This window comes from Saccoglossus kowalevskii, chromosome 3 (assembly GCF_978046115.1).
Source record: "Saccoglossus kowalevskii chromosome 3, keSacKowa6.1, whole genome shotgun sequence".
Lineage (NCBI taxonomy): Eukaryota > Metazoa > Hemichordata > Enteropneusta > Harrimaniidae > Saccoglossus > Saccoglossus kowalevskii.
This window is the reverse complement of record NC_140643.1, coordinates 24,248,823-24,263,642: the sequence shown is the minus strand read 5'-3', so window position 1 is coordinate 24,263,642 and position 14,820 is coordinate 24,248,823. Positions and strand designations below refer to the sequence as shown.

Below are 14,820 nucleotides of genomic sequence, written 5' to 3'. Positions count from 1 at the left end.
CCAGGACCTGGGTGAAATCAAAGATCAAATAACTGCATTGTTTTAATTACTGTCAGAAGCACATGTACTCGTGCCAAGGTGTAATCATACCAAATATGAATAAAATTGACACGATGGTGGTAGAGATAGCAGCAAATAACTGCATTGATCTAATTTGCATATTTTGGGGAGGGCGTGGTCATTACTGTCAGAAGCACATCTACTCGTGTCAAGGTGTGATCCTACAAAGTATGAACAAAATTGGCCCAATGGTTGCTGGGATAAGAGCAAATAACTATTGATCTAATTTGCATATTTTTTGGGAGGGTCTGGTCATTACTGTCAGAAGCACATCTACTCGTGTCAAGGCGTAATCCTACCAAGTATGAACAAAATTGGCCCAATGGTTCCTGGGATAAGAGCAAATAACTGCATTGATCTAATTTGCATATTTTTCGGAGGGTGTGGTCATTATTGCCAAAAACACATCTACTCGTGCCAAGGTGTAATCATACCAAATATGAATAAAATCGACACAGTGGTGGTAGAGATAGCAGCAAATAACTGCATTGATCTAATTTGTGAATCAGGAATTCATGAATCTGAATTTAACAGAATAATTATTCTGAGCATGCTCGGTTGCTCTGTCAGTGTAGTAATTTTGAATGAAAATCTTGAAAAAGACCCACTTAGGATTTTTAGATCTGGAAAAAAAATTACGTGCTGTGCATATGCAACACAGACTTGTTCATCAACCTGCCAAGTTTCATTGACGTCTGCTACAGAGTCTCTGAGAAAATGTGAGAGATAACTTGCAGCAACTTGAAAATGAGAAAGGAAATAAAACTAGTACTCCCCTTTCAGGCTTCGCCTGAACGGGGACTAATTATCCCTTTGTGTAAAGTGTGTCTATAAGACTCCCTTCTGCAAAGTGTGGTGTATACAAGATCCATTTGTGTAAAATATTGTGTAGACAAGACCCCTTTGTGTAAAGTGTGGTGTATACAAGATTCCTTGGTGTAAAGTGTGGTGTATACAAGATTCTTTTGTGTAAAGTGTGGTGTATACAAGATTCCTTTGTGTAAAGTGTGGTGTACACAAGTTCTCTTTGTGTAAAGTGTAGTGTAGACAAGATCCCTTTGTGTAAAGTGTGGTGTATACAAGTTCTCTTTGTGTAAAGTGTGGTATATACAAGATTCCTTTGTGTAAAGTATGGTGTATACAAGATTCCTTTGTGTAAAGTGTGGTCTATACAAGATTCCTTTGTGTAAAGTGTCACGATTGTTTTATCTCGTGGTTATCTACTGATACTAGTATAGCTTACAGTAAATGTTAGAGTCATGACTAAATTATGAATAAAACAAATATGTAACATAGATTGTAAATAAATGTAAATGATGTAATTATACCTTATAAATTATGAGTAAATGAAACAAGCAGCCTCTCGGCTGAGATAGCTCCGCTGTTATTAATGCACATTTCAATTAAAGAACAGAAGATATCATTAGAAAATGAACAATATGCATACTATCAAGCAATGGGACTTGCTGTTTTCAACAAAAATTCGAAAATATCACTTTTTACCAAAAATGACAAAAATATTCACCAAAATTAGAGAATTGAAGATATCATCACGAAATGAACAATTCTGAGAGAGGTCTACCTGAGGTACCTATATGTATAGTATCAAAGCAATCAGACTTGCGGTTTTTAAATAAGAAGTCAGTAATATGAACAACTCTGCTGTGTCGACTTTGTCGACAGCGGAGCTAATAAAAATACGATATGCCTATAACGTATGTTTAGTCAAAAAATTATACATAAATATGCGGTATTTACAATGAGAATTCATTGTGAATAAATATGTCATGCTAACTAGTGCGCAATAAATAAATGTAAATACGCTGTGATTTAACGCGTTTGCAACATAGAAGTTATTGCGTCATACATACTATGTACCGTACGTAGTTTTATTAGCAAATAGATGTAAATACCTATACGCCGTCACAGCATACGAGTTAAGAGAAATATCACACGCTATATGCTTGTAACGAACAGTTTAGGAGTGAATAAAGCAAAGATGCGTCGTGCTAGCAACGTAGATGCATTAGTAAGTAAGTAAGTAAATAAATAAATAAATAAATAAATAAATAAACACACCATGCCTGTAGCGTGCAAGATATCAGTAAACAAGTATTAATATGCCGCGTTTGCATTTACCAGTTATTAGGAAATATGGATAAATACGCCATGCTTGCAACGTAGATTTATTAGTAAATTAATAAATGAATATATTTATAATAATTTTTTTTAACAAGCACGTTTTAATAATTGATTTGTCTGTTGCCGTGAAGCGCAGTACATTTACATTACTGTTCTCATAGATAGTACGTTACATGCACAGTTTATTCATAGGTATTTTCTAATAATAAGTACAGTGATGGCGTAATTTATTTTTATTTCCTCAGAACTAGTACTTTCAGTCTATTTCGACTGATTGGGTAAGTTACAAACACGGCGTATTCATATTCACTTGTACATTGCAGATGTATACATATTAATTTTCTTAAAACTTGTACATTGCAAGCACGAACTATTATGTTAATTTTCTCAGAGCATGTTCGCTACAAACCTGGTTTACAGTATTTATGTGTATTGCAAAGGTCGGCGTAGGTATTACATTTTAATTATTTTCACTGCTGCTAAGATAGTTACGAATCTACCACTAATGACATCTAATGGACGTATACTTCACACAATAGACCATTTTCCGTTCACTGCGAGAAGCATGCGTTATGCGTGAAATCGAACGTAAAAACAGGACAAACAAAGGTCATAGCGTCGTAGTGGCGTCAAACATCGCGTGGGATTCGACAAACGCGAAAATATTTTGGGGGCATTTCCATGCTCAATAATGTGCTGTACACATTTGATGATAGACAATTTGATGAGGGTATTCGAAATTAATATTCCTCTGTCGAAGATCGGCCGGTCGATGTGAGCTACGAAATAAAGAAATTCGAGTTCAAAATAAAATCGTTCGATTTTTGCGGCAGACGTTCAACGTGCGTCTTTCATGCATCCCGCGAGATCTCGCAGTTGAACGGAAAATCGCCTATTTATTTTCCGCAAACACCCATACACTGCTATATCTTGTGAACGATATGATACTGCAGCGTACTCATATTCATACTGGTAATAAAGGTACATTGGCAAAAGTCTTCCATTTGAACATTTTTGGGGGAATACTTTGCATGATTATAGCAACCGTGTTTGCAGGTACATCCTCACAAATCCCTATCATAGTACCATACTTGAGATATAAGAATAACATGATACTACAGTGGTTCAAATCTTCAGTTTGAATATTTTAGGGAGTGTCTACGTCCATTATGTCAATCCTACTTGTAGAAGTACACACACACGAAGTGTCATTCAAATACGTAATATAATTCGCGACCTTCATTCCAGATAATTGAATCCCCAATTAGTGGGGGGAAACAATTAACTGGTCGTCCAAACCAAAGTGGGGTTACAAATCAGTTCGCTTCGCGCTCTGGTTCGTAAACAGTCTGGTGCATGGTTGCTACTTGACAAAATTATAAATAAGCCACTCCTCCAACTGTGCCGGTAAAACCGCACACACTGATGAGTTCGTAATTAAAGTCATGTTTTTACTATTCATTCAGCTATTTTTGTCTTCGTTCCTTGTCTATTTTTATACACGAGATACCAGCCGATGTCCACCCCTATCACTATCACAGATTTGGCGAACATACAGGCTGGGTGTACAGTTGATTTTAGTTCCTGAAAACTATGAGATTTTAGCCCCACCTAGTTCCGGAGTATATAAATGCTTAAATCTCCTCATCCCGTCTCACACGGACAGGTAAACAACATCTATGTTCAATTCCACATTCAAATTCATACTCCCGTGCTGTTGCGGCAACGACTATAATCTCATTGTGTATGTTTTCCATCATATTCATGCATTCATTGCGATGGTGCCTCGGGTCATTGTCAATGTCGAATGTCCAGCCGTTAATACATCAGACCATCAGAGAAATAACTTTGCTTTGAAAGAACGTGGCCTTCACCTCTCGATGAAACTTTCTATGACTTGTTAACATTGACACTTTGTCTGTTTCACAATTATGGTTTGAGCGTTAGGTTTCCAGGCGTATACTTTCTCTACTTAAATAACATTTGATTTCTTATGACCACCAGAATTTACCACATTATCGATTTAAAAATCATAGTTTTTACTTTCATGGTAAGACTGGCACGTTTGACAGCGTAGCTCAAAAGAGCTCCATGGTTTGACATATATTCTACTAAGTGACCCAACTGTGTTGAGGGCGCTATCACATCTAGACTTGTGCTTTATTTCAGTACTTTTTACATCAAAGTTCCCGGCGCTTTACCGTAACAGGGGGTGTAGACCATAATAATAATATATATGCATCTGATTTGTTTGTAATTATTTTGCAGACTTGTCAAATCAACAAAATGCCAACCCCCCGAGAAAGTGGCAGGCAGACTCCTCGCAAGGTAAAAATATCCCCGATGGCGGCTGGGGTTGGTTTATCGTATTATCCGTGTTTATAAACTTGTTTTTTGGAAGAGGGACGGTAGTATCGATGGGGTTGTTTTACATAGCATTTATCGAACACTTTGAGGGAAGTGCTGGTGTGACGTCATGGATTCATACGCTAACTCTCAGCATGAGTTGGTTGCTGATAAACATTGATTTTATGCCACAATCCAATGCACTCTTTTGAGTATTGACCTGAACGTAACTAGCAATAATCATTACCTCCGGTGTCTCCTTCTTTACCTTACCAATCACAAAAGAAATTATCTTATTTCTCTGTTTACATAAGACCCATATGTCACGCATGTGTGGTGCGACGACCACCGCCCTTTAATGATATGACATTATATGATATACATGTATATTTTGTATGAATAATTTTTGAGTGTTTTACAGGACCGTTTGCATCGGCTCTTGCCGAGAGATTTGGTCATCGAAAAGTAGTAATGGTTGGGGCTGCCATCTGCGTTGTTTCTCTCAGCCTCATTTCATTTGCTACGAGTATTTGGCAGTTAGCTATCTTGCTTGGATTTTTAACGGTAAGTTGGTGAAAGTGTATTTAAAGGTTGACTAGTAGACTTCCAGCACAGACACGTACGATGAAGTTCTAATTTAGTCACCGGGATACAACGTGGAGCTCTCGAGCCAATCATTATTACATAATTTATTTGAATTTGAATGAAAGCTGATGATCGGTATTGACAAATTTTTATAAAAGTGTATATATAAACTAAGGCACACCTTTCCGCTTTTCACCGTAAGGCTACAGTAGTCCAACATTGGTCAACTTTTCTCTAAGTACACATGTCCCTGCCCAGCACAACTCGGCAAATTTATAGTATATTAACTTATACGTGCATTATGTCTGTGAATTACAGGAACAGGATATGCGTTATTCACACCGGCAACATCCTTCATTGGCTGTTACTTCAACAAACGTCACGCCCTTACCAGTGGATTGGCTTACAGTGGGGTTGGATTAGGTATATTATCACTTCCCCCTGTCATGCAGTTGTGTATTGAAAGACGTGGATGGCGGGGTGCGTTGTTGATACTCGCCGGCATGTCGGCGATCATTTTTGTCAGCGCATCTCTACTCAGGCCTGTCAGAAGTCCGGCAAGTGCCACGGAATTGGACGCTATGATGATGATGACCGATACCGAACATTCGGAAGCATTGGAAAGTACAGATGATCCACGTTACATGCGAAGCGGGGCGGATAAAAACACGCACGAATCAAGAACTACATCAAAACTACTAGTATGCCGTTGTTTTGGTTCAATGGGATATCTATTTGACATCAATCTTTTCAGCGATGTCGTTTTCGTGATATGCATGCTTGTGTCGACAATACAAAACATCGGCATGGCCGTATCGTTTATACACCTTGCTCCAATGATCGACTCGTTCGGTTCCCACGGAAGTAAAACTGCCTTCGTGCTGTCTCTTCAAGGCATCGGAACATTTGTAGGATCTCTGATGTGGGGGTTTATAATCACCCGCAATCGTTTGAAAATTGTGCACTGCTATTCGTGTATGTTATGTCTGTTTGGAGTGGTCATGTTCATGGTTCCATTTATGGCGCATTTGGCCGCAATATCGGTAACTATGGTGATTATTGGGTTTGTAAGAGGCGGGATATCGTCACAAACTTCGGTTTATATCAGGGCAGTCGTCGGTGACGGCGCTATGACGAATGTTTTCGGCTGGTGGCTTTTATTTGGTGGGATTGGTCAGATGGTGGGAGGGGTACTTTCGGGTAAGTTTAATTTAAATTTATTCATCGGCGTTGTGCAGGTCTGGTGAACGACCCCCAGGTTGGCGTACAAGACAAAGAGTCCCATTATTAAAGTTAAATAGTCGGCAATATTACGAATGTTGTTGAAATATAATGTTCCCACGGCATCCGAACCAACTTGACATTTTCCTAGGTTAGTTGCGTATGGTAATGACACGATTGGCTGAAACAAATCGTCTCGTTTGCATTAATTAATAAACCCGTTTTTTCAGTAAAACTGATTTCCGATAGCCAACATGGTTGTTGTAAATTAACTGAATCTATCAGTACGAGCTGAAAAAATGATCAAAAACTGATGTAAACATGTTATTCAAGTTGAGACACCGTGACGTTTTTGACTAGACTCCGGCAAACTGCTGAAAGTAACCACAGGGTTATTTTGCAATAGACACTATTATAGGACCTGTATATTTCTATGTAATGTTTCGTTGAGAATTATTTTGTAAAGAAATCGCTGAAATGATGTCATTTATTTGTAAAAGGGGCGTTGTATGCAGTAATCACCGAGGCAGCGGCGCCCTCTCGAGTCAATCAGCCCGCGCTCGGTTTTCGCACAGTTAGTCATAATATTGGTCTTTTTTTAATATCAGAAAGGCATTGGCCCATAATATTTACACAAGTACTTTACAAACTTAAGTTTTTAAACATGTGACAATTCATTCACCTCTACCCGTAATTTCATTGCATGATAAGTAAAGTAATAATATAATAAAACATAATGAGAAGACCACCTGTTACAAGTTTCGGTATTGACCTAGGTGGAGCTTTTTTTTTCAAAACAGTTTTTGTGCCAGTTGATAGTTCCGGACGTTGAATGTCACTGTTGTCTCTTTCGACTTTTTATGTGCAAATTGCAAGTGCAAGTGCTGATGTTTTTGCCACAGAAGCCTTATTATTTTGGGGACTACGTGACAGGGTTGTGTGGCCCTCTCTCTACCAAATGGCAATGTAATAACATTTTATAGTTAAAACTTAGTCTGACCTTATTTAACTCTTCTTTCAGGGTATATTCGTGGTTTCACCGGAAGTTACGACGTTTCCTTCTACACTGCAGGAGTGACTGTCATATTCAGTGGCATCCTACTGTGGCATCCTACTGGTGGAATTGTCACCGTTCAAACACTACGCATTCGCAATCACGAACCACACACAGCTATTTACCTGTGAGTCATTACAGATGCCTATACGTACCCGGGACACGTCTAATGCAGACGGTGACAGTAACACGTCGAAGTTTGTTGTAGCTGGATTAAAAAGCAACAAACACAAAACAATCTGTACTTTTACATTTGCATATATCTGATCAATATTCGCAAATGACGCCACAATAGAATGGTTTGAACAATATACTGCGTGTTTTGCGTACAGAAGTACCGGCACGCACAAACGAGAATAGCACACACCGGGGACAACTCCAAGTTACTGTCAGCTAAGTTGGCAGAAATATAAATATGCTCTACGAGCAACGAGAACATACATAAGAACATCATTTTTTCAGAGTTACGCAAACGACACCTACAAATGAATGTCTGGAGTCCAGTGTCATCTGCACTGATTGTCGCCTGCAGTGGCTCGCTCGTGAATCCGATAGCTTTGTCGATTGTCAATAATTATTCGTTCGTATTATGTATGTGAGGTGATTGTATATATATGAATGTTTCTGCTAACAAGAAACTACACACATAAATTGTGCATATAAGCCATACAGCCTGGAAACGTTGGAGAAGCCAGAAATCTGAAATTTAGGAAAGAGTTCCAATTTGCATTATTATCAAAACTCGTTGCAGTCCCATTATATTAGATATCCCAAATATATTATAATAGAGTCCTAATCTATTAGTTGAAATAAACTTGTAATGTCTGCTAATTTTCATATTATCAGAACATATTGTGCTAATTAACGTTTTGAAACGAGGACGACTCAAACCACGTGTTCATTAAACTGTTTCATCAATATCGACATTGACTTAGGGACATTAATGCGAGTAACGTCGGTGTAGTATAATAATGTGTCCTGGCTAATGAACATGCACTTTTTTTTTTATCTTACACGGAATTGCAATTTATTTTATAAGGGATTTAGAATGTCTTACCAATAATATTGATAATGTCTGATAACAGGCGTGTTTATTTGGAATGAACGAGCGCCCTCTTGTGGCCGGAAGTAATATTTTATTTGATAAGCATAGAAAGGAAAGTTGCATTGCATTGACTGATTTTCCAATTACAGTTTAATACATAATAACTGTATTGGTTATCATCTGTAGTTTTTTCAGATCGGCCTTCTTTGAATAAACGTGTCTGCAATCATTGCGTAAGCTACAAATCGTACCAAGGGCAAATTTGGTAACTTGGCGAGATTATGCATCTTCTGTTGTGCTGCTCCGTTCATGGAAAGATTCACCACATAACATCACATACTGCTCTGAGACTCTGCTTAAAACGTATCTGCTCGAAACAAACATATTTGACGTAATAATGTCTATTATATATATTTCATTGTTATTATTGTCATGAGTGTTGACACTTGTCTTTATCTTTGTTTTAATATGTTGTATTGCGCTAATGATCAGTTCAATTGTAAAATTGTAGATATAAGTTAGTAAATTAAATTATTATTATTTCAACAATAAAGAGCGTTGTTGTAATACAAATCGCTAAACAGCGCCTACTTTGCACCTATGAACTCTTAACAACCGTTAAAATAGTTGTACACACTTGTTCACCATATTGAGAATAATCTACATTATACTGCTTTTATGTCAACTTTACAACAGTTACATTTACTCAGATTCAAGTTTTTAAATATCTGTAATTTAAATGAGACATCTTCAACTTGTCATTTAGTTCAATCTTGTTGTTTCATGTCACTCTGTGTCTACTTCAATACATCTCATCCAATGCCGTTGTTTGTTATTACACAATACGTTACGTGTTTGTATATGGTTTTTATTTGCCTTAGAATTTAATAAATTATTAATATTTCAGTATTCATATTTTCAAAGAGAAAATACAACAACTTTTTCAAGATAAATGATAAAACACAAAATGTGTTTTAATGTGTTTTTTTTTGTGTGGCCCTAACTACCACAGCTTAGGAAATGACGATGTTTTAACTTTTATCTTTTCAGCGTTTTAATTCGTAATAACTCGTTTGCTCTTAATATTTAAGAATTATTTTGGTTTGGGCTTTACTAGTAGTTCATTTGATGGTACATTAGTGGACCAATATTGGGTTTGTAAGACTTTCCGAAGCAACGCTTACTAGAAAATCGTGTGGTGAGACATAAAATCCAAGCTTAATTCACACAGATACGCGTATTTACTAAGTAAAAAGTGGGGGTTGGGGTGTCCTGATTTTCAAAGAGAACGGACTACATATATGCTATAGAAATGACCGATCGCCAAGCCGTGTGTGATTGCAAACTAGGGCTAGCTATATTCCGCTGTATTGGAAGAAATTAAACAAAAACAACAATGGTTCCTCTCAAGTCATAATAGAATATATTTGCGGACCCTTGAGTTACCACACTGACTGTAGGATCGGTTTTGTTAATCCTAGAGTTATTTCTTGGCAAGACAAACTGTGTAGTAGATCACAAAAGATTTCAAAGGAGGAAAATATTTATCAAAAGGTTTTGTGTTTCTGGCACGACGGTCTCGATGTGTACCGTTTCTCATTATGACGTCAATGTGATCACGGAGCCAGCCGTTGCAGTAATGGTCTTATGTGGATGGGGGAGTAGGGGGAAGCTCGTTCGTCATAAGTTCTTGAATTGTTGATCATATGGTTCTATTACGAAAGCTTGGATGCTATCAATACTCTCATACTTCATTTAATAGGTGGCTCCCGTCATATTTGAAAAACAGATCACAACAGGTCAAATTCGGGGTGGTGTAAGCATTATAATGGTGTTTCCCGGGGTCCATAATCGATCCATTGTTATTCCTGTTATTCATCCATTTATGAATGATTTGAATTAAATTCCTATCACCTGTTCATTAGATATGTATACGGATGACATGACTACTTCAATCTATGCTTCAATGCTTGGCAAATTGAAATTCGCGATCTTTCAATTCTTGAAACCTGTAGATATACAGCAGCCAAATATACCCATGTCACATGTTCAGGTCGGTGAAATTATCGTATTTTGTTTTTCTGTACATAAATATATAATAATATGACCAAAAATGATTTTTTAATAAAGATCGAATAAGTCGGGTTTTTTTTTTTTGTCGTCAAGGTTGGGTAAAAAGTTAAACGCATTTTCACGTGATGCAAACAACGTTGAACAATTATCTAATGTATCCTGGGAGAAAGTGTTGAGAGTTGTCATCGATAATACTTTATCTTGGAAAGGTCATATATGGTAACTAAGTGCATAAACAAAAATTTCAAATTGGATATCCTTCATAGGATAAGACATATTCTATCACTTTCCATGAGAGAACTATTTTATACGTCCTATATATTACCGAAGATAAATTATTTTTGGTTGAAATTCACAAATTAAAATTGCATCTCTACCTTAAACTACTCTCGATAATGTTTGGTAACTGTACTGTGGAACATGTCTCATAGAAAACATATAACAGCTCCAGAGAAGGGAGGACAGAATGCAGGAAGACCGGATGAAATCTGCGTTTAATTTTGGGCGGCTTGTCTTGTTCAGCCTCCTAAAGAAATGTCCTTCACAAATCAATTTATTACACTAAATTACGAATTGGCTGGTATTAACATATATGAAAAATCATTTTAAATGTTGTTCCGATCTGTATTTCTGTAACACGTGTTCTCTTGATAATAATCATTTGTATAAACCGATATCTAAGACTGTTCTGCTTGCGCCAGAATAGTTGTCACTGGTCATGAACATTTTTTTTTTTTAAAGATTATGACTTCAGAATCTCCTTTTAATATTACTGAATTTACAGTTGTTTGTTTGTTTAATCTCTTGTGCATTTTTTGATATGATTTATTGTTTTGCCTCAACACTTTTGCTTTTGTTTATTAGTTTTAGAGGGTCGCAAAGAGCATAGGCATTTTGCTAATTAGATCACTCTCATCAAATAACGATTAAATATAAAAATATGTATATTAGGAGTTTGACATCAACTTTGGCATGGGGATTATATGTGACTACATTCGGTCTCGAAATTGGTCTACTTTCATTACTTGTATCTGAAAAAAAATCAATGAGAATAGTTCTTGAATAATAATACTGAAATATGACTTGTACGGTAAAGAAGACTAAAAAGACATCTGTATACGTAGTAGTATTCATTCAGTCACTCACATTTAAAACAGAATTGTGTGTTTTGGATGGTTGTCTTTTTCAGGATTATGATCAACACATGGGGTATACAACACACACATTCATCTAAGATGGGGTGATTGTGGCAATCGTTTTGAGCTAATAATGGCATAGGATTTTAAAGGAGTAGACCAGGAAAACAACATAAGGCTGCCGGATGAAAAGCTCCACAAATGTAAGAGAATAAAATGTTGTTTTTTTGTATTTATTTTTCATTTTCTAGATCTTCAACTTTATCAGTCCAAATGCAAACTTTCTGTAATCCAAAAGTGTATATCAATTCAGAGTAGCGTCGCCCTGACAACCATCACGATTATACTCTGAAATACAGACTGAACTGTAAGGTGTACTGAACAAGATGTGATTCTGTAATTAGAGCCATTCATTTATTGGTAGAAATAAGACAGCTGTCACATATTTGATAAACAAATATAATTTTTATTCATATTAACAGTGCATAAGTTTTTTTTTTCATTTCTAAATCATGTTTTGCAAGAACATGATATACAATTCAAAAACTGTACAAGTCTTTTTTTGAAAACAAAGAAATAACTCTATAATTTCTACCTGTATTCAGGTATATATAAAATTTCATTTCAATTTATAATTTCATTACAACAAAATGTGTCATTCAAATTCCCAAATCAAGCAACATTATGCAAAAATTTCCATTTCAAACAAATGCATAATTCAACTACAAGCACAAACAATTCGCATAAAATTATTTGTTTGTTAGCTTGTCACCTGTGCTGACTAAAGAGTAGCTGAAAACCAACACCAGGGATATACAGGTCAGTGACCCCACTAACAAAAGAGCGTCTGCAAGTCAGTACTTCATAGTAAAGAGATTGTGTTTCTTTTCTAGTATACCATTGAGTCAATTTAGAATCTCTCTCTCTTTCTCTCTCTCTCTCTCTCTCTCTAGATATATATATATATATATATATATATATATATATATATATATATATATATATACATAGATATAGATATACATAGATATAGATATATATATATATAACAGACATAGATGTAACCTAACCACACTAGAGAACATTATCTTCTAGAATGTATAATTGTTTATACTAACAATGGAGGCCACTTTGGGAGTTAGTCTGTACTAGAAAAAAAATCTATTAAAAATATTATTATGTGTTGACATTTTTTTTCAGCTGAAGAAGAATGTACTGTTCAATATGAGGCAGTATACATCAGCAAGTGACTGTATATTACCTCATCCCCAACCCCAATGGTGATCCACATCTATAACTAATTTAATACAGCTTAAAAATATATATACATATTTGTATAACTGACAGAAAATCTACAATTATATAAATAAATAGAATAAAATATTTATTTTGATGGAATGTGTATAGTTGAAAAAAAGGTAAACAAATACACTTGATTCAAGTAGCTACATGCATAGTCACCATGGTTACGGTGGCATATATAACATTTTAGCAAGTTACACAGATGTATTGCATAGTTAAAAATAACACACAAAAAACACATCATCATTAAACTTATAAATGTCTTTATATTTTTACAGTTTATAATAGTATAGTTTACCAGTAGCAGCAAAACTTTAATTATTCAAAATGAATTACAGACGCAATCAAGAGTAGATTAAAGTAAGGGCGCGCAATTCATGTCACAATTTGTTGCAGGATATCAAATATTTTGAGTATAAAAATGTTGCTAGTCAGGTTTTAATAAGATTCAACAACCACACAGTTATGGCAAGAATAAATTTACAATTTAAAAACCTTGTTCAAACATTAATAATCAAATCTTGCATATTTTATGTATAATTTGTAATATTTCAAAGATGTCTTTAATAATTACACTGTATTGTAGCTAAACCATTTTTTATAAAGATAAAGTCAACTCGACAGAAGATTTTTGTCACAAAGAATTATATTTGGTAGATAAATCATACTACACATACAGCCTTGGAATGCGTAAATCAACTATATAGGTAAGCAGCAAAACATGTATTGGACTATCTTTGGCTTTTTTGTGTTTTTATTAACAATCCAAACCAGACTTGTGCACTGTATTCAAGTACATAGATATTAATTACGTATATAATGAAATCTCACTTTTTAATACAACATGCCTAATACTAGGTATTAAACTGTGATTTTATTGCTCTCTGAAGAAATTGTAATTAGATTTGTCATGTTAATTAGAATATATCATGTCTGAGAAGATGATTATCAGCACATAGCAGGATATATGTCATTATTCATCGTCAATCTGAATTAATTGCAGCACAGTAATCACATAGAGAATTTTCGTACGCATTGGAACATGATTCAAGTACATTGACCTAAAAGGTCACAATAAATGAAAATAATCAGCCAACAGATGTTGTTATTGATCATCCTTTTAAGTTTTTGCAAATAATTTTCAACTTCCATAGTGAGCATTATTTTTTTTCTTATTCGTCATTATACTACATTGTTTGTTTCCATGGAAACCTCATGAAAAGTATTTTTCAGGTCTTTATGCACCTTCATGAACCACTTTGGCACAAAGTAATCATTCATGCTGATCAAATTATCTTACCTTCTTAGGGGTGTTCTCAAAAGTTTGCGAAAAAAAAAAAGGTATTCCATTTGTAGGGGGCTATTTTGCCCAGCTGGCGACCATCATTTTTTCTGTAGTTGAAAAAAAATTTTGCGTTTTCAGTCCATCAAAAATATTTCACTTTGGTTGTAGGGGTATATCATCGAACATGAAATAACCTTTCCTTATTTTTTTCAAAATTTTGCCAATTTGAGAACACCCCTTACCTTGTATACATTTAATTGGTCATTATATATTCACTAATGATCCACAACTCCAAGTAGACGTAGACATTAGGACCTGAACATACCCAGTTTTGAACAGTACAATCAATAGATGGTCATTTCAAAGTCATACATCAAAGTTCTCAATATGTATATTATTAAACCTTGGCAACTACATGAAATGTACATCAGACCCCCCCCCCCCCCCCCCCCCCCGTCAAAGACTGCTTTAGATAATTATCCAACAAGACATTCATCAGCTCTTAAGATCAATTTCAAACAAGGCATTTTTTTTTCTTATTTGTAGTACACCAGCTGTGGATATGGTATTA

General features: G+C 35.5%; 1 protein-coding gene and 1 long non-coding RNA gene across 2 annotated transcripts; one reads left to right on the top strand and one right to left on the bottom strand.

The window, feature by feature from the left end:
- Positions 1 to 2,059: 2,059 nt before the first annotated feature.
- On the top strand, positions 2,060 to 7,539 carry LOC102802619 (monocarboxylate transporter 13-like). The gene is made up of 5 exons (XM_085497378.1): positions 2,060 to 2,093; positions 4,471 to 4,715; positions 4,966 to 5,116; positions 5,452 to 6,333; positions 7,376 to 7,539. Exons 1-5 carry the CDS (start codon positions 2,060 to 2,062, stop codon positions 7,537 to 7,539), a joined length of 1,476 nt encoding a protein of 491 aa, XP_085353504.1.
- Positions 7,540 to 12,107: 4,568 nt separating this feature from the next.
- On the bottom strand, positions 12,108 to 14,693 carry LOC144349495 (uncharacterized). Its single transcript, XR_013419976.2, has 2 exons — positions 14,492 to 14,693; positions 12,108 to 14,264 (listed from the first exon to the last, which is right to left on the bottom strand). It is a non-coding gene; the product is annotated as an uncharacterized LOC144349495 (long non-coding RNA).
- Positions 14,694 to 14,820: the final 127 nt, after the last annotated feature.

Coding starts and splice junctions, on each gene's coding strand:
- LOC102802619 (XM_085497378.1), top strand. CDS start 2,060: ATGCGTCGTGCTAGCAACGTAGATGCATTAGTAA. Junction 4,716..4,965: donor CTCTCAGCATGAGTTGGTTG/CTGATAAACATT, acceptor TTTGAGTGTTTT/ACAGGACCGTTTGCATCGGC. Junction 6,334..7,375: donor GGTGGGAGGGGTACTTTCGG/GTAAGTTTAATT, acceptor CTCTTCTTTCAG/GGTATATTCGTGGTTTCACC.